The sequence below is a fragment of the Paroedura picta genome, chromosome 15, assembly GCF_049243985.1.
Source record: "Paroedura picta isolate Pp20150507F chromosome 15, Ppicta_v3.0, whole genome shotgun sequence".
Taxonomy (NCBI): Eukaryota; Metazoa; Chordata; class Lepidosauria; order Squamata; family Gekkonidae; genus Paroedura; species Paroedura picta.
In genome coordinates, this window is record NC_135383.1 from 18,130,265 (window position 1) to 18,157,866 (window position 27,602).

Sequence of the window (27,602 nt, forward strand, 5' to 3'; positions counted from 1 at the left end):
AAATAAAGGTATAAAAATCTAGTAAATTCTGTTACAGCTGTTCTCAGAGAGCAGTTTTCTCAGAGCTCTCTCGGCCCCACTTACCTCACGAGGTGTCTGTTGTGGGGAGAGGAAGGGAAGGCGATTGGAAGACGCTCTGAGACTCCTTTGGGTAGAGAAAAGCGGCATATAAGATCCAGCTCTTCTTCTTCCTCAGTAATATCAGGGCTCTCTCATCCTCAGCTCCCTCACAGGGTGTCTGTTGTGGGGAGAGGAAAGGGAAGGCAACTGTAAGCTGCTTTGAGACCCCATCAGGTAGTGAAATGTAGGGTACAAAAAAAAAAAAAGATTTTCTTCTTTCCCCTAAACCTCACAACAATCTTGCAAAGTAGGTTAGCCCAAAAGGGAGTAGGAGTGCCCCAAGGCCACCCAGTTAGCTTTCCATCTGAGAAAGGATTTGAATCCATGTCTTCCCAGTCCAGCAATCCCCAACCCATTGCCCCCCACTGGCTTCCAGGGCAATGGGGACCCGGGCAACTAGGGGGAGCCCCAGTTTGGCCCTGCAGGGCCCCCACTTCTCTCTTCTCCCCGCCTCTCGAGGACCACTGAGAGCCACCTTGCCCCCCTGCAGTTTGGGTGGGAGAGCCGGAGGTGGGGGCAGGCAGAGGCTTTTCAAGGGTAGGTTTATGGGGTGAACTTTGAGGCCAACCTGGCTTTAATAAAGACTCGTATTCAGGCCCTGCCAAAACCCCGTTCCAGATGGGATGGGGAGGGGCTTCAAAGGGGCTGTGGTGGGAGAGACTTGAGCAGCAGGACTCTGCAGTTGTTTCCAGTTAAGCACAGGGCAATGGGGGGGGGGGGGAGAGGCCAGAACAGCACAGCTTCGCTTCCAGAATTAAAAGCACAAAGCAGCTACTGGGATTGTGGCTGCCAAGCTGTGGCTGACGATGGCAGCAAAGGGGCTGGGTCAGCGTCCGTGTGGCTGCCGGGTGAAGTTGCTTGTTCCCCCCCACACCCCTCCGCTCCACCATCTGTCATTCTAGAAGGCGTTAGGCAGCAGTAGTGACGCTTGCTGACTTTTCTTTCTGCGGGAGGGGCTGGCACAAGGAAGGTCCCAGAGTCAGCCTGCAGCATCTCCCATTAAAATGGGCCAGGCAGGAGGAGATGTGAAAGTCTTTGGCCTGAGCCCCTGGACAGCTGCTGCCGGTCTGTGTAGACAACACTGGCCTTGATGGACCAAGGCTCTGATTTAGCCTAAGAGAGCTCCCTGTGGATGCTTTTGGGGAGGGGCCGTGCCTCAGCAGCATCTGATCGGCACGCAGGAGGCCACAGGTTCAACCCCCGGCATCTTTAGTTAAAAAGGACCAGGCGGCAGAACCTGGGGAGCCGATCCCCTGGAGAGCTGCTGCCAGCTTGAGGAGACAATACTGCAGTGGAGTGGCCAAACTGTGGCTCTCCAGATTTCCATGGACTACAATTTCCATGAGCCCCTTCCACTGTTGGCAGGGGATCATGGGAATTGTAGTCCATGGACATCTGGAGAGCCACAGTTTGGCCACTCCACTGCAGTAATGGCTTAGATGGGCCGAGGGTCTGCTTCAGGACTAAGGCAGCTAAATGTGTGTTCAGTTGCTTAGCCTGGGTGTGTTTTCCAGGCTTTCCGGCTTGGCAAACAATTTTTGGCAAATAGTGCAACAACGTTTGCAAACAACTTGTGCAAAGAGTGATTGGGACACAAGATATGTTGCTAGCCCACCAATGAGCCTGCAGTGAGGTACCACATGTGAGTGTTCTTCAGCATTCTGCAGACATGAGATGGTCAGTTCTATTCCAGGCTATGAGGAGGGCAGGTTGGAGGCAGCTCCCTGAGCTCAGATGTTGACTGGCTAGCTTTGTAGGACTGGATACACTGGCTAAGCTTCAGATTGCTTGATTGGTCAGGCTGTAGGTTACGGGCACCAATGCATTTCTTCACAAAGGGGACTGGATGGATTAATGGAGACTAAGTCTATTAGCCATGGTGACTGAGGGGAACCTCCCCATCCAGAGGTACTAGTCCTCTGAGTTCCAGAGCAAGGAGGCAACGTCCGAGGAAGGCCTCAGGTCCTGTGCCCTGTTATTGGCTGTGCAGAGGAACTGCTGGTCCCCTGTGTGAGACAGAAGGCTGGCCTAGACAGACCACTGGCCTGACCCAGCAGGGCTTGACCCGTGGTTCCCGGGCTGTGGTGCGTTTCCCTTGATGCTGAGGCTGCTCCAAAGCCTGGGAAATGCAGGGCCTTTGTTGGAGAGGAGCCAAAGCCAAGCTCAAGCCCTAGCATCCACAGAGGCTCAGCTCGTGTTCGGGGATGCAAAAGCCCCTCCGGAAATGGCTTGGCCTACTTTCCCAGGAGACAGCGAATGGCCCCCTGGGGCAGTGTGGAATACGTGCCTTTTTATTTTCGGAAGCTGTCTCCCGAAATAGCCAGGACATGGGATTGTTGCTTGGCAGGCTGCGGAGCAGAGCTGGCTGCCTGTTTCCTCAGGGTTTCTGAGCAGGCCTGGCTATCTGGAGCAGGTCGTCACACCTGTGAAGATATCATCTGGGCTACGCTGGAGGGTTGTCGCAGGACCCCTACAGGTGGGCTTCTCCTCAACTCCAAATCGTGAGCCCTAGGAATGCCCTCTGATGCCTGCCACTTCCTGATAATTCGGCCAGTTTAGGGCTGTTTCCTAGCAGGACCAGTGCCTGGGGATTGGGAACCCCGTAATCTGGATCTCTGCAGTTTTGTGTGTGTGCATTGTTTGTTCTGCAAGTTGGAGTGCTGTTGAGGAGGGCAGGGCATGGTGCTGAAGTTCCTCTCCCAGGTTTATTGGAAGTCCAAATTCAGCAGTCACTCTGGCTCGCACATTTCATCAAGCATGGCCCACGTGTGTGCATGTGAGAGGTAGAAGCTTGCTTTTCCAGCTAAAAACAAGTCTCCCTGAAAGTTGAGCTTCCAGTGCCCCTTGATATTCTTTTTCAGTGCTTGCACAGAAATGCAGCATTCGTGCACTGTTGGGTATATATTTTACCATGCACTGTGTGAAATCAGAACCTCTGGTTCTTGGAATGCAAAAAAGGATCTCTTTGGAGACCCAACGCAGCTTACGCCATTCTCCTCTCCTGTTTTTATCTTCACAACAACCCTGCAAAGTGGATTAGGCCGAGAGTACGTGACTGGCTCAAGGCCACGTGGTGAGCTTCCATAGCACGAGTAGGTATTTGAACTTGGATCTCCCGGATCCTTGTCTGGCACTTTAACAACGACACCTCACAGGCTCTCTTGCCTTTCAGTACTCCCCAAACAAATCTTGTGGGAGTGTAAGTGAAAAGGGAGTGATCTGTTTCTGTGTTTGTCGTGTCCCTCTTCTAAGCGTGCAGCTGTTCTGTGCGACAGGAAATACATTTCAAAGTGCCGTTAGGGACTTGGAAGTCTTCATGTCCCTTGCCTCTGTGCTGTTCTCTCTTACTTGGGGGTGTCTTGGCTTCTGCCTCTGGAGCCTTCTGGGATCTCAGTCTCTCTTGTCCTTCCTTTGCAGCTGGATCCTCAGACAGTACAGACCAAGAACTGGCATATGGATGTGATCGAGATGAATGGGGTAAGGAGCGCCCGGGGAGCTGCGTGCTGCACCCCACCATGTTTGCCCAAGATCTTGTTCCTGCATGCATTCACTGTCCTTCCCAGGCACTCCCTCCTTCCCATCTGTTTGCCCTCTTTTGCCTCTTGAGGGGGCCCGGCAAAGTGCTGCAAACACTGCAATTTTCAGGTCCCAAAATGGCTGATTTATAGCAATTTTGCAATGGGTATCCTTACAACGACCCTGCGAGGTAGAGTAGGCTGAAAACAAGAGACCAGTTGACCCAGGGTCCTCTAGGCAGCTTCATTTATTTTTCGTTATTTACTTCATTTATGCCCCCTACCTTTTCTCCCCAGTGGGGGACCCACAGTGGGTTAAAACATTCACCACTCTTCCATCTTGATCCCTACAACAAGCACTCAGGGGGCATCCTGTGAGCATCCAGATAAGGCTGAGGGAATGTACATGGTTCAAGGTCCCCCATGCAAGCTGCCATGGCAGGGATCCTAGTATCAAAGCCTCACCTGATGCTCTGACTTGGTATGTCATGCTGAGTCGGGATTGGGACCTGGGTTGCTCCAGTACAGCCTTTCTCAATTCTTTTACTACTGAGAAACCCTTGAAACGTTCTTCAGGCTTCGAGAAACCCCAGAAGTGGCACAGTCATGCTGAATACGGTTGGGAAGCAGAGCTGTGGACACGCCCACCTGGGGCCCCTGCCCTTCCCACCCCCTCCAGGCCCATCACTGGCTATTGGGGGAGGGGGGTCAACATCACTATATATGGTCATATCACTTGATAAATATAGGACACATTTTTAAAATGTACAAAAAATTAATTAACACCCCCCCATTTGGGAAACCCTTCCAGGGCCATCAGGAAACCCCAGGGTTTCATGAAACCCTGGTTGAGAGAGCTGCTGCAGTGCAAGCCCAACACTTCCTACCTTTTATTGACTGCAGGGAATTGTGGGAGGGGTTGGAGTTATGCACAGAAGACGTACAGGAGGTTGGGAGAGTCTGTCGGAGTCCTGCTGCCACATGCGAACAAAGAGATGCGTGCCCTGGAGCCCCTGCACAGAAACACACACTGCAGCGGTGTTGGCTACTTTTCCTGGGCAGTTTGTTTGCTGTTGCCTGTCTTGCTGCTGAGAAAGCAAAATACACTGAAAAGGGACTCCAGAGTGTTCTGGAACTCTAAAAGCCATTGTGCTACAAGCATCACTGCAGTTTGGTAGCTGGTATGAATTAGTCGGGGCTCCCAAAGGCAGGGAGGAGCGCTTGCTGTATGTATGACCCCATCATTGATGGCTCTCCCTTCAGATCAAAGTGGAGTTCTCCATGAAGTTTACAAGCCGGGATATGAGCCTCAAGAGGACCCCGTCAAAAAAGCAAACAGGAGTTTTTGGAGTGAAAATCAGCGTTGTCACCAAGTAGGTTGGGAAGTGAGCTGGGGGGGTAGTGTGGGGGTCATTAGGCCTGGTTATTGCTCCCAACAACCTAGGCTCAACAGCTGTGGTCCAAGGCTGCTTGCCTCTTCAAAGGTTCTAACCCCTTCCTCTGCAGAGTACAGTGCTTGGCAATGGAACCCAAATTCAGGGTTAGTGCTAGGGAGAAAAATTCCTCTGAGCATATGCAGCTTCTCTTCCTTGTATAACCACACTGAGCTATCGTGGTCCATCGAGCTCTCTGTTGTCTCCTCTGACTGGCGGTGGCAGCAAAGAGTTGCAGGCAGGCAGAGAATTTCCCCACACACACCTTTTGTAGGAGATTATTTCAGGGGAGGTGCCAGGTATGGAACATTGGCCCTTCCAGCAGCAAAGCAGGAATTCTGCCACAGGGCCAGGGTTCCAGTGCTAGCTGGGGCTGCCCTCCCGGTGCCCCATAATAGCTAGCCACGTGCCAGGGTCAGCGTACCAGTCTTTTAAACCAAGTCTGGGGAGTTGAGAGAAGGCATAGTCATTCCCAATCCAGTGTTCAGTAGTCCTAGAAATAAGTCAAACATGGGTCCGGTCCAGGAGGCCAAAGTCTACAGGCAAAGGCACGTTTACTTCCATACTCCACAGCAGCTCTCATCTGTTGCATGCCACCTGCCCCCTCCTTCATCCTGCAGTGACTTACTTACAGCAGATAGCGGCCATGAGGCAAGCGCTTTTCCTTTTAACTAGCACTTCTGCTCTAGATCTGCACCTCTGCCTCTCTAATGACCCAGGTGATACCGGAGGGCTGGAAAACAAGTAGCTGAGCCTCATCAGCTGGCTCAGAGCTGGGGTGGAGGTATTGGTGATTCTTTGCAAACACATGCTTGCATCTCCTCCTCCTGTTGCCTCTGATCTAGCAATGCCAGTTCTTTCCTCCTCTGAGGAGTCCTCACTACCACCACAGTGTGGCTGACCTGTGACACCCCCGCTTCAGTGAAATCCTGCCTGTAGATCAGCTCTTAATCCAGCTCAGAAGATGAAACTGGAAGGAAACGGAGCCCAGCTTCCCAGCAGTGCAGCTCCAGATTGCCCTGCACTGTCCTAATCCCAGCCTTTCCCTCTCACCAGGCGGGAGCGCTCAAAAGTGCCATACATTGTGCGCCAGTGCGTGGAGGAAGTGGAGAAGAGGGGCATCGACGAAGTGGGCATCTATCGCATCTCCGGGGTGGCCACCGACATCCAGGCCTTGAAAGCTGCCTTTGACTCCAGTGAGTTTCTGCCTCCTGCTCTCTCTTGAACATGCCTGCAGGCGCATGCCTAAACACACATGGTCCTGCTTGATCAGAATCCCATTGTGGTGAGCATCCTTTTCCCAACAGTAATGCCCATGTGGTTGTGGGAAGCCTGCAAGCAGGATATGAAGTAACAGCTCTCTTCCTGCGGGGCTGGTGTTCCGAGGACGCTTCTGAGTAGGAGGTTTCTGTATCCCGTTATCTTCCTCTGAGGGACAGGGCAGCATGCACTTCTCCCATCACCTGTTTTTACAACAGTCCTGTAAGGTAGCTTGCCCTGACCTGGACAGCCCAGGCTAGCCTGATCTCGTTAGATCTTGGAAGAGAAGCAGGGTCAGCCCTAGTTAGGACTTGGATGGGAGACCACCAGCAGGATCACCAGGCAGAGGGAGGTGACCGCAGATCACCTCCGCTCCCTTCTTGCCCTGAAAAGCACGCGCAGGGTTGTTGTGCAACTTTTTTCCCATTGAGAAACATTCTTCAGGTTTCAAGAAGTGGTGAGATCGGGCAGGATATGGTTGGGAAGCAGAGCTGTGGAAATCCTCACCTGGGGCCATTCCCCTTCCCAACCCATCCAGGTCCATCATTGGCCACTGAGGATAGGTGGTTGGGTTGACATGACCAGAAGTTTAACATATTAACTCTACCCATTCAGAAAACCCTTCCAGGGCCATCAAGAAAACCTGCCACAGATCAGCTACAACTCAACAGGACTTCCCCACACTACTATGAGGTTGAATAAAGTTGGAGTCTAGTCATACTCTTAAGTCCAACAAACTTTTATTTGGGGTATCAGCTGTCGTGTGCACGCACTTCACAGGAGACGAAGAGCCTCATGCACACAAAAGTTTATGCCCAGATTTAAACTTTTATTTGTCTTCAGAGTGCCCCTGGACTCAAATTTTGTTCTGCTGCTTCAGACCAACACAGCCGCCCCCTCACAGGAGGCTTGAAATTTTTTAAGGTGACACTAAAATATCAATATAGCCCTGTAATGGAATGTTATAAGAAATAAAAGAATTTGTTATAATATTATATAAGTAAGCCTCTAGCCCTTTACTGTGGACACATAAGGGAAAAGGCAGAGCTCCACAATGGAAAAGACCTAGGAGCCTCTCCCTTTTTAATGAAAGCTGGGAATTCAGAGAAGCTGATCCACATGAGGCCCTGGAATTTTGTCCCCTGCCCTTCCTCTCGGTGGCCCTGTGCTCCAGCACGACCACTCCTCCCTCTGTTCCTTTTGAGACCCAGCATCCTCTCTCAACTCTGCTGCAGATAACAAAGACATCCTGGTGATGCTCAGCGACATGGACATCAATGCCATTGCGGGCACCCTGAAGCTCTACTTCCGTGAGCTCCCAGAGCCCCTCCTGACGGACCGGCTTTATCCCGCTTTTATGCAGGGCATCGGTATGAGCAACTTTGCTTATAATGCATGAGGAGGGTGGGCTGGGGCAGAATTTGGAGGCCTTTTCATCCTCCTCCTGATGAACTGGCAAGGCGAGGTCTCTCTGCCTGTTTATGCACAGTGAGGCTTCTATAACGGGTGGCCAAACAGTGGCTCTCCAAATGAGAGAATGTAGGAGTGGCCCCTGGGGGAATCTGGGAGCTAAGAATTTGAATACAGGTCTCCCCAGACCAAATCCAGCAGATTCACCTTTTCCCTACACTGGATTGCACCAAGAGCTAGGTTGAGTTTTGCAGCCCAGCGGCTTCTGCACCATAAGGAGGATTGGGATGTGTGGCCTTCAGCTCTCTCCAACTTTGTCTTTCATCTCCAGCACTCTCTGACCCAGCAGCCAAGGAGACCTGCATGCTGCATCTTCTGCGCTCCCTGCCTGACCCCAACCTCATCACATTCCTCTTCCTTCTAGAACACTTGAAACGGTAATTTCCTCTCTACAGGGGGGGGGGGGGGCAACGACTATGATCAGGGTCCAAGAAGCGGGCTTGAATTGGTTTGTGCTGCAGCAGAATGAAAGGGACCTCACCATTCAAAGGCCTCCTCAGCAAGACTGCAGGAAATGCATGCAGTTTGAAGGTCAGGGCTACACAGCAGAGGAAAGATGGTGTCCTCAGGTGGCAACATGGGAGATGGGCAGATTTCCTCCCTCACACACACATAGGGAAGCTCTTTACAGTGGATTTCTATCCTCTGTTAGTGGGAAGGGTGTGTGCATTTTTGGGGAATTTTCCTTCTTGGGCATCTCAGCCCAAGTCTTGGGAAGGCAGAGGGTGCTCAGATTTCTCTCTTGTAGGAGTTCTGGTCTCCAAGGAAATATTTCTGCTTTCTGGTGACTAAAGGGAACCTCCACATTCAGAGGCACTAACCAGAAAGTAATATTGGGGAAGGCCTCAGCCTTTATGTCCTGTTGGTGTTCCTGCAGAGGAACTGGTTGGCTCCTGTGTGCAAACAAACAATACAAAAAAGGATACACTGTAGCCAAATAGCCAAAACTAAATACAGAATACAAAAACTGTAGGGAATAAGCTGTACCATCAAGTATAATGATCTCCAAAACTGACTGAAGTCAATCTTCTAAATAATCTTCTCATTCCCATCTGATTTGTAGACTGGTTATTTTCATTTCTCAACCACGCCGGTTAGGAACTTGCTTCATTCCATTTCATCAGATACTGAAATATTAATATCTCTTGATTGTACAGCCTACTGTCCCATACACAGTTCTTATATTTTGTGAGACAGGACCCTGGACGAGAGGGGCCATTGAGTCCGATTCAGCCAGGGTTGTCTTATATTCAGAATGTCGTCCCAGGCCTGCCAGCAGAAGACATTCTGAGGTTCATCCTGAGAGAAAATGTGGAAGGTTTGTCCAAGGGCAGGATGAAAGCTGGCCATGGCAGAAGACTGGGGATCTCATGAGGGGCTTTTCACTTGAGTCAACCCCCACTTCCCTTTGTAAATGTGTAGAACCAGAAATGTGTGACTTCAGGGAGAGTGAGTGAAAACGAGCCCCCAAGATTTTATGTTCTGTTGGTAGCCGAACCGTCCTGTGGAGCTCAGCTGCCTCCTCAGTTTTGACCAAGGAAGAGAACCCAAGGGCCTGCCTCTCTGCCTCGAGTCTTCTTGTGAAAGATGGATGACAAATAAACCAGGTTTTGGAGACAGGGCTAGTGGATTCCTCGCAGGATTCCCTAGAGGACCGTGGCCTCATTAATTGGTAGAAGAGAAGGGGGGGGGCAGCTGTTGTTTTTCCCTGGGTTCAACGGGACAAAAAAGAACACAATGGCCAGCATGCTCGGCATTCTTGCCCTCAGATTCTGAAGGATCAATTTGTGGAGGCGCGCAAGGACGGCAGGCTCGATCCGACAACCCCCTCGTGGGGATTTGCCTGTTTACTGTCTCCCGGCCTCACGCTCTGCTCCTGCTGAGGAACTGTTGCAGGAGCTGTTGGTTGGCGGGATGCCGCACTGGCCCAAAACATGCCGAGGGGAATTTGGAATCGGTGGCTGGAATCTTGTGTTTCTGGCATGTTCTCCCCCCTCCCAAGCTGGGAAGAAAAGGGGGGGGAGGCCTCAATTCAGCCTGAAAGGAAAATCCATTTGGCTTCCTGCTTTGAGAAGAGGGCACAGCCAGTTCCCACATCTGTTCCCCTGGAACTCAAACTCTGCAGTGTGTGTTTTCCTGGGGGGGGGGGGATTGCAGCACAGCTGTCTCCAAACATGGCAGTATTTTGAAGCTGGTTTCCATGGCGGTGAATGGCGGCAGTCCAGCTTGGCCAGGGGTCATTTTTAGGGAAGGTGTGTTGAAGGGAATTTGGGTGGCTGAACCCACAGGGGGGGGGTTAGGAGGCACTGTGAGATAGCCACCACATCAGGTCTGCAGTTGCCACCCCAGAAGCTGTGCACGGCCGGGGAGAGAGGGGGACGGGCAGCCAGAGAGAGAAAGAGAGAGAGAGAGAGAGATCCAGTTCTGCTCTTTCTTCCCAACCAGTTATCCTAGAAAGACCTTTCCCACTGGGCCCCTGTGCCAAAATGACAAAAGACCTATGGAACTAACTTTTTTTTTTCTTTGCCTCCCTCCTGTGTGTCTTCACTGCCCAGGGTGGCTGAAAAAGAGCCCGTCAACAAAATGTCGCTGCACAATCTGGCCACGGTGTTTGGCCCGACGTTGCTGAGGCCTTCGGAGGCGGAGAGCAAGGGGAACCTCAGTTTGGCATCCGACATCTGGTCCCATGACGTAATGGCACAGGTATGGGGAGGACTCGGGGCCAAGGGGCAGGGGGCTAGGGGGAGGTTGGGGAAGCAAAGGCCCACTGCTGGGCCACCTCTCAACCCCAAAACAACTTCTGCCAAAAGCAAGGCTTCTCTGGGACCAGTCACATGACTCAACAGAGTCCTCACAGCCACCCTGAGGGCTTGGCAGCAGATGGGGAACGGGAGTTGGGTTGCTCCCGGCTGCACGTGGTTCTGATTCCAGTCACAGAGAATGTGGAGGTGGAACTTCAGCCGTTCTCTTTTTGTGTGTGTGTGTGTGTTCTAAAATGGCCCTTGGATCTACTATTTCAAAAAGTGTGTGTAGCCATGCAAGTTAATAGTGCAGGGTTTCATGAAGCCCTGGGCTTTCTTGGTGGTCCTGGAAAGGTTTCCCAAATGTGTGGTTGTTAATTTATATATTTTAAGAATTTGTTACATGGCCATATATGGTCATGTCGACCCTCTCCCCCCTCTCAAAATGGCCATTGATGGGCCTGGAGGAACTGGGAAGGGGAGGGGGCCCAGGTAGACATGTTCACAGCTCTGCTTCCCAACCATATTCTGCATGATCGTGCCACTTCAGAGGTCTCTTGAAGCCTGAAGGATGTTTCAGCGGGTTCTCTATAGTAAAAAGCTGAGAAAGGCTGTAATAGCGTCTCCCTGGGGGCTATTTCAGGATGTCTCAATAGTGTACGGGTAGGGGAGCCTGAAGCCCCTTCTCCACATAACCATGGCTCCAGTCAGAATTGTGCCCGAGTCCATCTGGGAGGCAAAGAAGTGCTATTGCATGGCTCAGACCAAGCCCTCTTAGCAACCCCAAGGAGTTCATATTAAGGGACTGGGCTTCCTCAGTAGTCCTGTATTGGTCAAATGGTGAAGACACAGCAAATCCTAGAGATGCTATAACCTGCCACTTTCTCAAAGATTTTTCTCCCCAGTGGAAGGAAAAATTGAAAAGCCTTCTAACGAAACATCCCGACAGAATAGCACGAAGCCAGCTTGGTGTAGTGATTAGGAGTGCATACTTCTAATCTGGTGAGCCAGGTTTGATTCCCCGCTCCCCCACATGCAACCAGCTAGGTGACCTTGGGCTCCCCACAGCACTGATAAAGCTGTTCTGACAGAGCAGGAACATCAGGGCTCTCTCAGCCTCAGCCACCTCACATGGTGTCTGTTGTGGGGAGGAAATTGTAAGCCGCTTTGGGACTCCTTCGGGTAGAGAAAAGCAGCATATAAGAACCAACTCTTCTTCAAAGCTTCTTCCATATTGTGTTTTATAATGACCTTGCTGCCACCGATTCATGCAGGTGTGAAACTCAGGGGCCAGAGACTCAAGGGTGGAAAGGTTTGCCACTCAGTATTTGGCTTAGCAGGGAGGATAAAGGCCACAGCTTTTGCAGTGGACACTTTCAGCCTGCTGCTTTGCACACTTACTCACAAGGAACCCTGCTAGGTCCAAACTATGGTTATTTCCCAAGTATATATGTACAGGATTATGCCCAGCATGCAAGAGCAATCTACTGTTGAAAGGTTTAGTGCTTATAAAGTTTTTAAAATATATTACCCTATTGCTACTTCAGTACATTATAGCAGGGATAGTCAACCTGTGGTCCTCCAGATGTTCATGAGCTACAATTCCCACGAGCCCCTGCCAGGAAACGCCGGCAGGGGCTCATGGGAATTGTAGTCCATCAACATCTGGAGGACTATCCCTGCATTATAGAAAATGTTGACTATCCCTGCATTATAGAAAATGTTTCCCCTCTCCTTGGGAACAAAAATATATTCTGTCTGTGTGCTAGTTCTGAAGTACATATCTTGTTTCCAAGCTCAGATCATATAAAACTTTCCTATGATTCCTATGAACACTACAGTTTTGATTTTCAGTTTTATATTCTTCCCCAGCTTGCAAAAACTATCGATACCTTAAAGCTTGGGTAGTCAACCTGTGGTCCTCCAGATGTTCATGGATTAAAATTCCCATGAGCCCCCTGCCAGCGTTTGCTGACAGGGGCTCATGGGAATTGTAGTCTGTGAACATCTGGAGGACCACAGGTTGACTACCCCTGCCTTAAAGGTTCAGCAACTGCATCTCTAATACTGGGTAGGTAATGCATAATTATGACTACAATCAAAGATATTTACACTTTAAAATTTCATTTTTGTGTACCCAAGTTACAATTTGAGCATGCTATGTTGTGTACAGAATTAAAGATCCTGCTCTTAAAGCAGTAAAGTGTGTTTAGGCCTTATAATAAGGGAAGCATTAACTAACAGTCCCAAGTTTCTCAATTGATAGGTAATTTCCCCTCACACAGAAAAAAAAGATTTAAAGGTTTGCACTTCTGACATGTAAAATGCAAAGTGAAACCAGCCCTGCAATACAAATCGAGTTTTCTTTTGTATTTGATTTGTTGCCAAGTCCCTCTCTTTAATGGATTGTGAATGCGGGCTCCTTTGCCAGTCCTCTCTGAACTGTTTCCTTCTTAATTTTCAAAGACAGGTTTAGCCCTTTAATGCATCAACTCTTTGATCTGTTGGGGAAAAAAATTAAAAATACTTCCAGGGGTGAGGAGGGAGGAGTTTCAGAGACAGGCTCAGCCATTTCAGTGGTGTGTCCAGTCAGCTTCTGTAGACTCACAGAGATGCTTTAAAACAAACCACACTATTTTTCTTTAATAACTTGACCTTGGAACTGAACTCCCCGAGGCCAGTGGCAAACCAGCCTTACTGCTCTATAAATCTGTCCTTCACTTCTCTCTGTGAGAATTGAGGTGCTGGTTTCATGGCAAAAGGCAGACTTGCAAGGGTCCCTTGGCACTCTTTCGGGTGACTTGTTTGCCTAGACCAGGGGTAGTCAAACTGCGGCCCTCCAGATGTCCACGGACTACAATTCCCATGGGAATTGTAGTCCATGGACATCTGGGGGGCCGCAGTTTGACTACCCCTGGCCTAGACTGTATTTCTGTAGAAGCTGATTAGTTCAAAAGATCGCAACCTTGCATCCTGTCAAGATTTCATCAGAAACAGGGATGTGTTCTCCTCCGAGAAACTAGGCAACAGCTCTGCAATCAGCGTTCATCAGAAAAGGAAACCAGAATCTCTGGAATCCAAGAGATCATCAGAGACACTATAATATTACAGAGCCATTCCTGCATTGTTTACGATGCAAAAAAAATCCAGCTTCTACAAACAAGATTCATATTCCAAAACTAGTTGTGCGTTACAAAGTAAAAGACCCACGTCACTTCATTTCAATGATTCTCCAAAAATTGTTTTGATTAAAGAAGCTTAAAAGGTTGAAGAACATGGCTGTTGATGACTATTGATGATTGTGACAATGGGGGGGGGGAACTATACGGAGCACCCTGTTGCCAGAATTCTTTCTCAAGCCACTCAACTGGAGGAATGAACCTTCGTTAATTAGATTCAAAATGCCCCTCTGGTTCCAAATAATCACATCTGTAAATGGTTACAGGCTTTTCTTTTCCAAAACCAAACACACATATATTATGAAAACTTAAAAACTCTTAATTGTACAACTCGCCAACCGGAAGATTAAGCCTTCCTCGATCCCCTTCAAAATGTTTTAACCATAAATATCTGAAAGAAACATAATTGCAATAATTTCCTTTTTACAATGAAAAACTACTAGAGGCTCATTTAACAGTACTCACATGGAATAAGAAAGAAAAAGTACCAATTCACTGCTTAGAACATAGCTCTAAAGCAGAGGTAGTCAACCTGTGGTCCTCCAGATGTTCATGGAATACAATTCCCATGAGCCCCTGCCTGGCAGGGGCTCGTGGGAATTGTAGTCCATGGACATCTGGAGGACCACAGGTTGACTACCCCTGCTCTAAAGTGTGCCTTAGAAAGGATGCTGTGTATGTGGCATGTGTGTGAGAATCCCACGGCTCACTTCCTCTTCCTGTGGCCCTTTCTCCCCAGGTCCAGGTGCTCTTGTACTACCTGCAGCACTCGCCCATCACCTTCGCCGAGCTCAAACGCACCGGTCTCTTCTTCTCCACGGATGTGTAGTCCCCGGCTGCGTGGCCTAACGGTTACCCAAGTTCTCCAAGTGAAGGGACACAACAGCGCAGCTTGGGATTCTGCCCCCCCGGCCCCGCTCCGACTGTGCTGAGAACACCAGACTGCCCCGGAATGGTCGCTGAGCGCACCTCTTGGACAGTTTTGTACAAACGACCTGCCAGCCCTCCACTCTTTCTCCTGCACAGGATTCCATGCCACTTGTGCATTCATATCGAGACTCAAGCGGAAACGAGCAGCAGACAAGGACCGAGGGTGTGCGTGGGTGGGTGGGCTCTACGGCCCATCCATGGCCTTGTATAATGTCACCTTCTAACAGAGCTTCACTGTAACTGAGTCCCCCATCCCCCTGCTTTGCCTCCAGCAGCTCCAGTTGTTCTTGCCCTTCTCCCTTGTGGCCTGCATGGGTGGTGCCTCTCGTAGAGTTTCCCATTTCAAAGGCTGAGAAGAAACCGAGGGCTCCCCCCCCCCCGCTTTTACTTTCTTTTGGCCCTGCTCTGCCCAGCTTGGCTAGCGCAGATGGTGGCTCCAGTGGTTGAATTTTGTGTTCTCTTCTCCCCGGCCAGCCAGGCTCAGATTGCGAGAGTTCAGCATGGAGAGCTGAAGGTGATTCTCTCAATATCCCGTCTGCTCTAGATTGCTTTTCTGATGCCGGGGAGACTTCTCCTATGCTTCCTGCCTCTAGGTGTTTATTTCTTTTGGGGCGGTAGCGGTAGCTGTGCACTTGGAGAGGTCCAGATTCTTTCCTTTGTTTCATAACGTGGCTTTATGGTACCCTGCGGGAAAGACGGGAGGTGGCTTTGCTTGCTAGATTTAGATGTGGCTGGATGCTCTGTGTGTGTGTGCGTGCGCATGCGCATGCATGTGTGTATGTGTACGTTGTTCCCCGGCTTGGTTTCCCCTTTCCATTTATTTATGACTTCTCTTGGGACCTTTTGTGAACGAGGGCCAGTCTTCCAATGGCAACTTGAGCGTTTCCCAAAGAATGTTGACAGGATGAAGGCCCAACAGGAGGGTGGGAAGGGATACCTACCCACCATTGGTGAAGACCTCACCCAACGCCTTCACCTTCTTCTGCCTCCACACAGCCCTCCCTAGTCCGGAATTCCCACGGAAGCAGCTGGTCTTTCTTGGCTGCTTCTTCCAGAAGCGTTTTATGATGTGAGTATAAGAACGCCATGGCCTCTCTGTGTCTTGCCCAACACGACTCCAGGCTTTGTCTAGGCAGGCCTAAGACACAAAGGTTTTAGGCCCCCGAGGTTTCTGTTTTCTCTCTAATGAGTTAAAGGTGGGCAGCTAAGGGGAAGGACCCTTGGGGGCTGCCTTTGACCTTCCGGAATAGGTACGATGCTTGCCTGGCCAGTGAGGGAACAACTTTTTCTGCTTGGTTCTCAAAAAGCCTCCATCCTGGCCAGAGACCAGTTTTCTTTTGACAGCTTGGTATGTCGGAAGGCATTCTTGTGATCACACAGAGCTGGAAAAGGCTACAAAGGGCCGCCTAGTCCAATAAGAGCAGGACGGAACTTGTGCTCCGTTTCCCCAGGAGAACTTCCTCTTCCTGGTTGGAAGCTTTCAGGGAAAACTGTTTCCAGGGATGGGCTGTTTGGATCTTTTCCTCATAAAGAGCATGGCTGCGTCCTGTGTTCTTTGACAAGGCACTCCATTTCGGGGTCCAGATCTGGTTCCATCCCTAGCAGAGAGCCCTCTCGAAGGTTCATGGCCTACTTCTAGGTAGGAAGAACACAAGAATTTCCTCATCCACCCCAGAATCCTAAATTGCTTTGATCCTGCTTCTCCCCAGCTGAGCTGGAGATGATGTGGCACGGTTCAGGGATCAGAGATTTCCCTTGCCCAGCTACCAGGCTAGGTACCTGGGCAAAGTTCTTAACTCCTGCTGCACAAGAGAGTTTGCTGGGTCTGTATACACCTGTACACATGTCTGAAGCAGACCTCAGAAAATGGAAGTCAGGCTCCCCCCGCCTCCTCCCTTCAGTGACTGAATCTGATACCAGCAGAGACACCCCCTCAAAAAAAAAAACACACCCATACCTACAGTTGTTCTTTTTAATGTTTTTCTGATGGGGAGGGGGGCACAGGAGGGACTAAAGCTCCTGGAGCTACAGCTAAACTAGAACTGTTAATATTTGACTTAAGGATATATTATATAAATATATATATATATATTTTTTGGCTGTGTTCTGTTTGAGGTTTTTTTTTTCCTCCCCTGTAGATGACAAACTTTAAATGGCTGTAAACCATGTGAAGAGATTTTTAAAAAGTTAATAAAATGCAAAGCCCAGGCATTTGCACAAATTACACTCGTGGGGCTGTGATGTCAGTGGTGTCTAGAGCTCCGATCACAAGGATTCCATGTCGTCAGACAGACCCACGAGCAGGGATTCTGCTCATGGCACAGGACTTGTCCCGAATGCCCCAAGCTTGGGCCCCGCCCCCAATTCCCTCGTCTGCAAGAGCAGGTAGCAGCACAACTCTTGCCAGGGCTGCTTTTCGGCCTCCTCATCTCAAGACTTCTGTGGCGGAAAGAGGTTGTGCCAGCGAAGCATTTCAAAGTGTGGATGCGGCTTTTGGCTCAGCTGCCCTTGCTTACGTGTGCGTGGGGGGAGGGGGGACCAGGACTCTGGTATGCTGAGGCCGTGAAAATTGGGATGCTGTGCCATAAACGAATGCAGAACCAATGGTGTTGAGAGAAGGGGTTACCGAAAGTAATAGATCAATTATTCAGTTGGGGAGCAGCAGTTATCCCAGGCAACATGTGTTTTGTGTTGCCATAGAGATGCTCCCTGATTCTTCCCTTCTTCTGTTGGCTGACTTGCTCCGAGTCCGGTTTTCCGAGCTGTAAACTGACAGGGGGCTTGTCGCCATTTAATGCATACCCCCCCACACCCCCAATAGCTTGGACTCTAAGCCTTAGAGGATGAAGTCCTGATTCTGGTGATCAATTGTGTAGGACAGGGATTCCCAACCAGGGGTCTCTGGACCCCCAGGGATCTGCAGGAGCTCCAGAAGGGGATCATGGCCTTTCCCGTCCTGCCTTAATGGACTTGGCCATAAGCTAGGGAACTGGCCATTTCCATTGCTTCCCCTTCCTGCCTCCCGAGCATGAGTGGGATCTCTCATGGTTTCTGTGCCTGGAAGGGGTAGAGCCTGTACACCTACTCCACCTTAAACTGTCTCCTGCCCCCCCCCCCACGGTCCTCATTTATTTATTTAATTTCCATACCGCCACTCCCGGCCCATCTGGCTTGTGAGAGTTCACAATAAAATGAGCCTAAAAACATCCCATAAAACAACATACCCACAAGACACAATCGATGGTGGTAATACCTACTTAACCCCCCCCCCCCAACATCTCAATGTACTGGCAATAGTAATGATATCTCACTAGTATCAACAGGCAATGCTGGCCTAGGGGGAATTGATCACCCAAGCTGTCCTGGACTAAGCCCGGAACACACACATGGGGGAGGGGGAAACCGATCTTAAAACTCCCTGAGGTACCCCACACGGATCTGATAACTCTTCCCCTAACGCAGCCCTCTGCAACCTCTTCTCAAGAAAGGAGACCAGCCACTTCAGGCCCGTTCCTCCTATTCCTGTGTCAGCAAGGCGACAAATCAATACCTCATGATGGACCACATCAAATGTGGTCGACAGATCTAACAAAATGAGAATGGCAGATCCACCTCAGTCCTTAAACCTGCCTGTTAATATGGGTAGCAATATCACTTCCAGGAGCATGGCAGGGAGTCGTGACCAGCTGACATCACTTCTGGGGCTATTCAAAGACTGAAAAATTATTTCAAGAGCTCCTCCATGTTCAAAAAGTTGAAAAAGGCTGGCGTAGGATCTTGAAGAGCTCCCTCCTATTCCAGGCTTTGGTGTATGCTTCCATTTGACTTTCTGGTGGGTTGGCCTAGTGGGGCCATACCTTTGCATCCTGTCCTTTCCCCCAGGAGACCACTGGTCTGATAATACAGGGCCATGGTCAGAGTTTGCGTCTGCCTATCATCCTTGACCAGGCAGTAAAAGGTTTTCTGGAAAAGAGTTTAGACCTGATGTGCCGGGCTATACTTTTGAGCGTCCTCAGTGCCAGATGGGAAGTTTTTAAAGAAACTAGATATGCTGGGAGCAGCCTGTTCAAGTTTCATTCCTCCTTCCTTTCTGCATCCTCCACAGTTCCTTATGGCTTTGTAGCAAATGTATTCCAGTGCAAGGTTTACATAGTGCAGTCTCATAGTGCATGGGAAGTGGCAATCACAATGTTTTACTCTCTGTTGTATCTGGAAAGGTGTTTTCTCACTGACTTACACTCCTGTTGCCCTAATTCAGGGGGCTAACAGAAGTTTACGGCAGTTGACAACTCTTATCAGCTACCTTCTAAAAGTGTGAATTTGAAATGCTAAATCTTTTCAGGTTAGAGAGAGCAGCATATTTTCACCGAGCTGCCAACTACAAGATCTTATTTGATCTCGGTCTCGGCTGTGAGAACTGTAGCCATTTCTCATTGTCATGTTACTTGTGAGGAACATACACAATTAGCTTAATGTTCCCATTAAAAAAGCCCTGCTTGAATTAGCTCACAGGACTTTTAAGTCACTTCAAACAGCTGGCTGCTTATGTTCTCCAGATCAGGAGGGGGGGCAGTTTCTGGATTTGGGAAAGCAGCTCATGTTGGTTACAACCAGGGCCAAATTATGCGACTAGCAAGGTAAAGGTCTACCCAGCTCCCCTGACATGCAGGTCTTGATAGTAACAATTTTGTTAGCTGAGCTCCCCTAAAAGCCCAGCCTCTTTTTTTAAAAGTGGCACAAACTGGTGATTGGGAAGCTCTGAACTGAATGGAGGAGATCATGGCGTCAAGGCACATACCACAACTTATTAATTCCAGATTCCTAAGAGGGTGCACAAAAACTGCTTGTCACAAGTTCTCTGTCAGGGGAGTGGCTGCATGTGCCATGGAGATTTTTTTTACTGGGGGGAAATACTGTTCCCCTGTTTTCTCGTGAGAATTTGGTTCCAGAACACGCAGGGTTGGGAAATACCATGTCAAGGGACATTCACTGTGTTCATTCCCCTTTATACCCTACTACTTGCAGATTGCCTGCGGCTAAGAGGGGATTGTGTTTAGGCTAAAGACATTTGAGAACTTCGTAGGAAGTCTGTTAAAGCAGATGAAGAGTCCATCTAAGCCAGCAATCGGGGGCTAGTGGGATGCTTTCAGAAGGCGCATACAGAGCCTGAAGACCAGATCCCTTCCACCACCAAAAACATCTGGCATTCAGCACTGCCCTGCCAGTGGGCAAAAGCTTCTACTGAGCTCTCATGATGGGCAGCTGACTTAATCTCAGGCAATCTGTTCAGTCCTCTTGTACAGGCACTTAAGATGCTTTCGATGGAGGGAAGGCCAGATCTTGGAAACTAGGCAGGGTTGACACTTGAAAGGGAGACCTCCTAGGAAGACTCTGCAGAGGTAGGTAACAGCAAACCACCTCTGCTTCTCAGTTGTTTTCAAAGCCCCTCATTAAGGTTAGTATCAGCTGCAACGTGACGGCAATTTATGCACACACATACAAAACACTTTAGAATGTTTCCCACCAAGTAGCTTCCAGGTCTTTGCAGTGCCTTTGAATGATTGTCCTGATTTTATTTGGTTGTTGCACAATGACTTGAAAATCCTCTGGAATAAGTTAAATCATTACGTTTTCTCTTGCGTCACAGTAACAATTCCACAAGTCTGCTTTTGTAGCAGGCAGCAAGCTTGCCAGAGCAAGCGAGTGAAGAGTGCGTGCATGCTGTGATCCCTGGAGTTCAACGTCATTATGCCTCTCCAACAGTGACTGTCTGCCGCAGGCTCCATGCTGAGGTGGGGGACGAGATGCCTCCCTCTTCAAGGAAACCAAGCACAAAACTTGCTTGCTGAGAAGACAAAAGCAAGCTGTGCCAAGTTGTCCTGCGCTCTTTATCCCAGAAGGTCCCTCTTGGTTGGCACCAGCTGCTATCGTAGGTAATAGTCAATCACAGCAGAGAATGCGGCAAAGCCCCCGCAGCCGAGGACCCCTGCTTTTAAACCAGCTGCAAGGCAAGAGAGGAAAGCGGCTAGCCCAGTGACATCACGTCAAGTGCCTTGCTCTGCCCCTCGCTATACCTGCAGAGCAGATGCAACCCTAAGAGGCTAGATTCTAGCCTCTCGGTTCTTTTGTTTTAATCCTATTGAGGCCCTGAAGTGTTGCGCTAGATCAAGTTCTTTGCAGTAGAAAAGGAGGGCAGAACTCAAGCCCTGCTGGAAACGCAGGCCGCAAGAGCAGGAGACGGCTCCTGATTTCCAAAGAAATTTAAACCGATCGAGCCCAGTGTAACAAGCTTAGAAAGAGAGCGTTCGAAGAGCCGTTTAATGCTCTTATAAAGAAGATTAAAACTCCGGGGGCGGGGGGGAGGCAAGGCATGAGGGCAAGTGAAACCACATTTTTTTTTAAAGCTGCCTCGTGGCAAACAGGCACACCACACGGTGCTACATCAGCTGCATTCTAATGACTGAGATGGGCATTTTCAAGCCAAGGGAATCCTGAGGGTTCTTCAGTGGGAAGGACAGTAACGGCAGAGCAGCTTCCCTAAAGGTCAGCTTCCCTGTCTGGGCTGATCTGCTGCTGCTTTTAAGGCTCAATGGCATCCTAGAATTTGTTCCAGGATCCTCTGCAGCACACAAGGGTGCTCTGGCACAGCTGCATGGGTTCCTTTGCTAGGCCAGTATAGATAAGATCTCTAGAGGTAAAAAATGGTCTAAGAGATATATATTTTTTCTGTGCAAGCATGACTGTAGTGCATGGGGGCAGTTATTGTTGGGCCGTACAAACAGTCCAGTCTGCAGTATTCTCTCATGGCCGAAGTAGCACAGCAACTGCCCTGGGTTCGTTACTTACCCCTGAAACCAATGACGCCTCCTGTAATGCACCCACTCATTACGCTGTTCTTCCAGTCAGTCTTCCCTCGGTACTGTGGAAGTGAGAAAATATGACATAAAGATCAACCACATGGAATATGGCCTTTCAAACAGCGTCCATTTGCCACCAATAGCAAACTGGAGGCCTCCCAGAAAGACCTGAAGGCACTCAATTTCTGGGTCCTGAATAGAAGCATGTCAATTGGTTCTGGGGGCTTCCTTTAGTGAACAAGGTGTATAGCTGACGACAGACATCTTCTCCAGGAAAGCCTGGACACCATCAGTGAATACCACAAGTTCACTGTATGCTGAGAAATACATCTGTTAGACCATCCCAAACCTCCTCCTGATCTATTTCTTTGGAGGTATTACAGAAGAGGGTGAGAATAATCTCCCAATTCATTTGTTTATTATTTAGATTTATATCCTGTCGCTATTGAAGTTCGTCTCGCAGCGGGTTACAATTTTATAGAATATAAAACTCCAGAGAGAGAAGAAAAAATCTCTTCCCCTTCTCCCCCATCCCCACTCCCCACTGAGAAAAATCCTGGGATGCTGATTATTCCAATGCAGATTGTATACGTTTTAAATGTGGAGTACTCCCTAGATCTCCTGTGCCCTAGCCTCAACCAAAGACCTGGCGGAAGAGCTCCATCTTACAGGCCCTATGGAACTGGGAGAGTTTCTACAGGGTCCTCAGGTCTTCTGGGAGTTCATTCCACCAGGTTGGGGCCAGGACCAAAAATGGCCTGGCCCTGGTCGAGGCCAGTTGCAGTTCATGTAGGCTAGGAACTACTAACAAATTAGCGTCCACAGGAAAAAATCAGCAGTGGAATAGGCTGCCTAAGGAAGTGGTGAGCTCCCCCTACTGGCAGTCTTCAAGCAGCAGCTGGACTTCTGGATGCTTGAGGCAGATCCTCCACTGAGCAGGAGGTTAGACTAGATGGCCTGTATGGCCCCTTCCAACTCTATGATTCTACGTTTAAACCCAGAATATCTGTGGCCCAATTAATTCACCTCCTTAACTCAAAAATCACTCACACATCAACTACATCTAACTGAGATCCCTCTCCTGATACACAACATGACCTAACACTCACCAAACACACAACACACACCTCGATGCCTCTCTCTCAATGGAGGCTCAGATCATGATGGTAGCACGGCTGGCATTTTACCACCTTTGCCAAGCCAAACTACTAGTGCCCTACTTGGCCCCGGAAAACCTAGCCACAGTGATTCACGTGATGGTCACCTCTAGACTGGACTTCTGCAAATTGCTCTACACAGGCCTGCCCTTAATCTTGATCCGGAAACTACAATTGGTCCAGAAAGCAATGGCCAGGGTCCTCACATGGTTCCCATATTTGGCCCATTCTCCAGCAGCTCGCTGGCTTCTGGAATTCCAGGTCAGGCTTAAGGTTCTGGTTATCACCTTTAAGGCCATACGCAGTCTGGGCCCAGTGTATCTGAGGGATCGCCTCTCTGCCTACACCCCTCAAATAGCCTTATGCTCCACTACCTCCAACTACCTAGTGATCCCTGCCCCCAGGGAAGCCTCCTTGACCTCAATCAGGGCCAGAGCTTTCTCCATCCTGGCCCCCACCTGGTAGAACGAGCTCCCAGATATCAAGGCCCTAGTGGAACTTGAACAGTTCCATAGGGCCTACAAATAGGAGCTCCTTTGCCAGGCATGTGGTTGAGGTTGACCTGAACCAACCGCTTTCCACTGGCCCCCAAGCCCTCCCTCCTATGGCAATCACTGCTCATCCGTCCAACCCACAGTGTCATCAGTATGCATTAGTTGACTTAATGTTCTCCCCATTGTTCTTCCATTCTAAGTTATTTATTGTTATTACCATATTATTATCATATAAATACTGAGTTATCCGTATTGTTCCTGTTTTATGTAAACTGCCCTGAGCCTTCAAGGAGGGCGGTATATAAATATAATAAATAAATTAAAAAATTATCACCCTGATTTTTAGAAAAACCTATCCATGGGTCAAACTTTGAAGGACTGCATTCACTAATTGCAGTCCTTGAGCCGTCCTCTGTTTGCTGTCCAATATGTTACTTGTCCCACCTCTGTGTCCTTTGCGTTTGTGGCACTAGCCTTATGGAGCAGCCCCATTAAGCGTGGTGAGGGCTACCTCTGCTTTTATAACATTTAAGAGGAGAGAGAAACGTGTTGGAAGGGACTTTCAGTGACATCCCTGCTGTCAATTGTTTGGGAGGTAACTGAAGTTTTGATTTCAAACAAGCAAATCAATGTTGCTGTTAAATCTGATTACTGCCAATGGGCATTTTGTATAAGCCATGCCAGGCTCAATAGGGGAAAATGGAATCTAGTAATGTCAAATGACTATTAAACTCATCAAAATACATTAGCTACTCACAGACTCCACTAAGCATTCAGTGCAGGAAAACATGGCGCCCACAATGGCAAAGTTCTTGGCATAGGACATTCCTCTTTGTCCCATGTCTTTCAGGACTTCCCTTGCAGTCGGCGTGCGATATGGATCCTTGGGGTCAAAGCCCACATTGGTGTCAATGCCAGCTGTGAAAATGCCAAAGGCACCTCCCAGCACAAACCCTGCAGGAAAAAGCAAAGGCAGCCTGTCAGATGCAGCTGGTTCCAACCACCTGTCCAGTCTTTCTCACAAAAAACACTCCTATTACATTCCAATCTTGTTTCTTCTACAGCTATCTAATCTCAGATAGCTCCTACAGGATACTGCTTTTCACACCTGTTTTCTTGGAATGTGGGAGTGAGAAACTGTTGCAAGGTCTAATCACCATCAGTAAAAGTTATCCACCTGCTAATAATAATATGTATATCATGGCATAATAGATTCTGTAAGGTTATCATTACGTTTTTATACTGCCCTCTCTTGTGGCTCAGGGCAGTTCACAACATACTCTAATACAATGCAGAATATAATCCACTCTAAAAGTTAATCTCAATAAAAGTCTAATTACCCACTATTTGCAACATTAATTTTATACAGTTATGAGTAGCTTTTTTACTTTCCCAGACATTCTATGAAATGGGATGAGGGAATGTCAAAAGCAGAACGGTAGGCTACTGAAACACAAACAGTAGTAGCGTCTGAACAGCCATCAGCATATTCCAGCAGAAACAGCAGAAACATCTATGGATTAGAGCCTAATTTACTGCATTTTATAGCAGCTTTCACAAGAGCTGTTTTGCTCCCGTTGGCCTCCTGAACTAGAGTTTTTTGGGTGCATGCACACAGCGGTCCATCTTCCGGCTGTTTTTCCGTTGCTTCCCAATTCTGATATTTTTGGAAAGAGTGGAGTAGAAGCAAGTCTGTCCACTATGAGTATGGGAAGATGTGGATTTCCAAAACTACCCACATCCACATGGGAGCCATTTCCCTTCTGTATTGCCTGGGATCTACTATGTTACTGGGCTGGCTGTTACTGGGCTTGTTTACCTGCTGTGCCATGGCCCAATGAAGGTCACAATAGGGGGGGTTCAGAAATATACACAGCTTTATTGCAATAAAGGGGAATTCGTTGACAAAGACCCAAGAATTCCGTTATGTGACAAACCACTTTTAGACCCGCACAGATGTCTTTCAATCACTTCATACATTTTTCTTCATATCTGTATACGTGCATTTTGTCAACTATAAGTATAGCTTGTCTTTATATGACAAATGTATGGTTTTCTGTACACTAGGGGTTCCCAAAATGGGAGGGGGGTAGTGAGGAATTCTGGGCAGTAGAGGGGCAGCAGTGTGACTCTTCCTGCTGCCGCTACATTTTCCTAGTGAGAGGCATTCCAAGGTGGCTGACCATTGCCTGACTATGGGAAGTAGTGACTTTGGGTTTCCTTCTTAGCTTCCTGAAGAAATCGACAGCTTCAGGAAGTGAGCTTCATGAGATCATATTCCTGCTGAGCTCCTTCCCTCCAGGGTTGGCAACCCTTCCCCAAAAGTCTCTTGGGAGGCCAGAGGATTTTCCTTCCTTCCTTTCCTTCCCCTCCCCTCCCCTTGTTTTTCTCCACAACGAGGACCCAATGTGGCTTTTACAAATGAGCTTTACAAAGATTTTTTTTCAGACTAAAATATGGCCGCTGCACAACTACCAAAAAAGAAGTGTAGGCAATATAGTCTGTTTTGAATTTGTAGTAGACCTAACACAAAGAAAGAGGTGTGTGTTTGTGTGTGCGGGGGGGTGGGGTGGCTGAGGAGGCAACAGCCCAAGAAAGTTTGGGAACCACTGTTGTAGCCTTAGCAAAAACAAGCTTTGCAAAAATAGTTCCCTTATCTCCCCAACATCAACAGTTTCACTTATTCAGCTATGTTCCCAAATACTGCTAGACATTTTGCCCACTTTCCCACATCCTACTTTGTACAATAACGTTTTACTCATTAGCTGAAGTCAAAGTTGGAGTCAGCTTATAAGCTTTGTCAAGCTTTTTAGCTGGCTTATCAATACCAAAATACCTATTACAAAGGTGTGTCTTTAATTTTTTTTAAAAAAAATCTCCAGTGGCATGAAGTAAGGATATGGCAAATACAAAGGGGTAGCTAAGCAATGTACATAGAATACACCTCCTCCCCCAAAATGGACACACACAAACAAACAAAAATTGCAAATGCCTCTATGCACTTGCAGTTTCAGTGCCTGTATGTATAATCGTGAACAGCCACTACATGAATAGACACAACCTAGGATTGCCAACTCCAGCTTGGGAAATTCCTAGAAATTTGGGATGTTGCATGGAGGTGGGGGGTAGGGATCCCATCATCTAGGTGGGACCTGGGATCCCCCAGAATTACCATTCATCTCTGGACTAGAGATCAGCTGCCATGGTTAAAATGACTATTTGGGAAAGTAGACTCTATGGCATTGTGCCTCACTGAGGTCCCTGTCCTCACCAGCCTCCATTCCCAAATCTCCAGGAGTTTCCCAACCCGTGTCTGGCAACCCTACCTTCCCATCCCCTGCTAGCAGTCATGGGGGTCCTGGAAACCCTAATGTGGGATTTGGAGAAGAAGACTGCCAGGCATGTGATGCCCCTGAAGCTGCCAATTCCCCCAGGTGATCTCTGTGAACCAAAAGGTTGTAATGATAATAATTATTACTAATTATGATATTTGTTAACCGCCCTTTCTCAACACTCGGAGCAATCTACAAGGGATAAAAACGTACGGAAACAGGATGGACCAATTGATTTTTAAAATGGATTGTACTTATTTTAGCCATTTAAACTCGGCCTCATAGCATTTATGACTTATGTATTACCCACTGTGCTTTGCCATGGTGTAAACCGCCCTGAGCCCTTGAGAAAGGCGGTATAAAAATGTAAAAAGTAAAATCTCGACAGCTGAAACAAGCCTGATCCTCACTGCCCCTTGCTAACCTTTCAGCGACATAGAGGGGAGGCCCAGGTTCCACCTGGAGGTTGGCAACCCCGGTGAGTGGAAGCTATCTCACCCACCCTAAACCCCCCCCCCCACTTTTGGGGAGGGGGCTGGGGTCTCGCCGGGCGCCCCTTCTCTACCCACCCCCGACGCAGGCCAGCGTCGCCTTGAAGCCGCAGCTCTCCATGGCGCGCTCGACCATCTTCTGCTCGTCGCTCTTGGCCGGGACCGGGAAGCCGCCCAGAGAGGCCGGGTCGAAGGCACGGGCCTGCCTCGGCCCGCGCTTGTCGCCCACCAGGTGCTCCAGCAGCAGGCTGTACTGTAACGTCGGGATTGTCTCGGCGATATCGGGCTTAGCCGGGTTTGAATTGGAGGCCGCCATCATGAGGGCTTTCCTCCTTTCCCTCACGGCATGGGGACTGCAGGTTCCGTCATGCCTTTCGCGGCAGCGTGTGTCTGAACCAACGGTGCGGTCTCGCGATGCTCCATGGGTGATGTAGTCCGGCTCGGCTGGCGACTCGAGCGTTCTTTTCCCACGTTGCAAATTCGGCTTAAATATCCCGTTCATTTTAATTCATGGCTTATTTTTTTTTTACTTGTACATTTATTTTTGGGTTCTTAGGCATGTCTCATTTTAAATTATTCGTTTCATTCTATTTTATTTTTTAAAAAAATTAAACCGCCTCTTT

General features: G+C 48.8%; 2 protein-coding genes across 8 annotated transcripts in view; one reads left to right on the forward strand and one right to left on the reverse strand.

Moving 5' to 3' along the window:
* The window catches only part of ABR (ABR activator of RhoGEF and GTPase), a 131,224-nt gene extending 114,350 nt beyond the window's left edge, over positions 1-16,874 (forward strand). For all 6 annotated transcript variants that reach the window (XM_077311828.1, XM_077311830.1, XM_077311829.1 and 3 more), the window contains 7 exons: positions 3,538-3,597; positions 4,899-5,008; positions 6,125-6,264; positions 7,564-7,698; positions 8,070-8,175; positions 10,354-10,501; positions 14,458-16,874. In XM_077311828.1, the coding sequence (XP_077167943.1) occupies positions 3,538-3,597; positions 4,899-5,008; positions 6,125-6,264; positions 7,564-7,698; positions 8,070-8,175; positions 10,354-10,501; positions 14,458-14,547 (789 nt within the window). In that variant the 3' untranslated portion in view covers positions 14,548-16,874. The remainder of the gene's footprint in view (positions 1-3,537; positions 3,598-4,898; positions 5,009-6,124; positions 6,265-7,563; positions 7,699-8,069; positions 8,176-10,353; positions 10,502-14,457) is intronic.
* Positions 1-27,496, reverse strand: TIMM22 (translocase of inner mitochondrial membrane 22). Of its 2 annotated transcripts, none has more exons than XM_077311838.1 (4): positions 27,058-27,496; positions 23,914-24,110; positions 21,495-21,567; positions 1-238 (listed from the first exon to the last, which is right to left on the reverse strand). In XM_077311838.1, exons 1-4 carry the CDS (start codon positions 27,479-27,481, stop codon positions 228-230), a joined length of 705 nt encoding a protein of 234 aa, XP_077167953.1. In that variant the 5' UTR covers positions 27,482-27,496; the 3' UTR covers positions 1-227. The 2 variants fall into 2 exon arrangements, with proteins under 2 accessions (XP_077167953.1, XP_077167952.1); XM_077311837.1 differs by lacking the exon at positions 1-238 and adding an exon at positions 20,197-20,649.
* Positions 27,497-27,602: the final 106 nt, after the last annotated feature.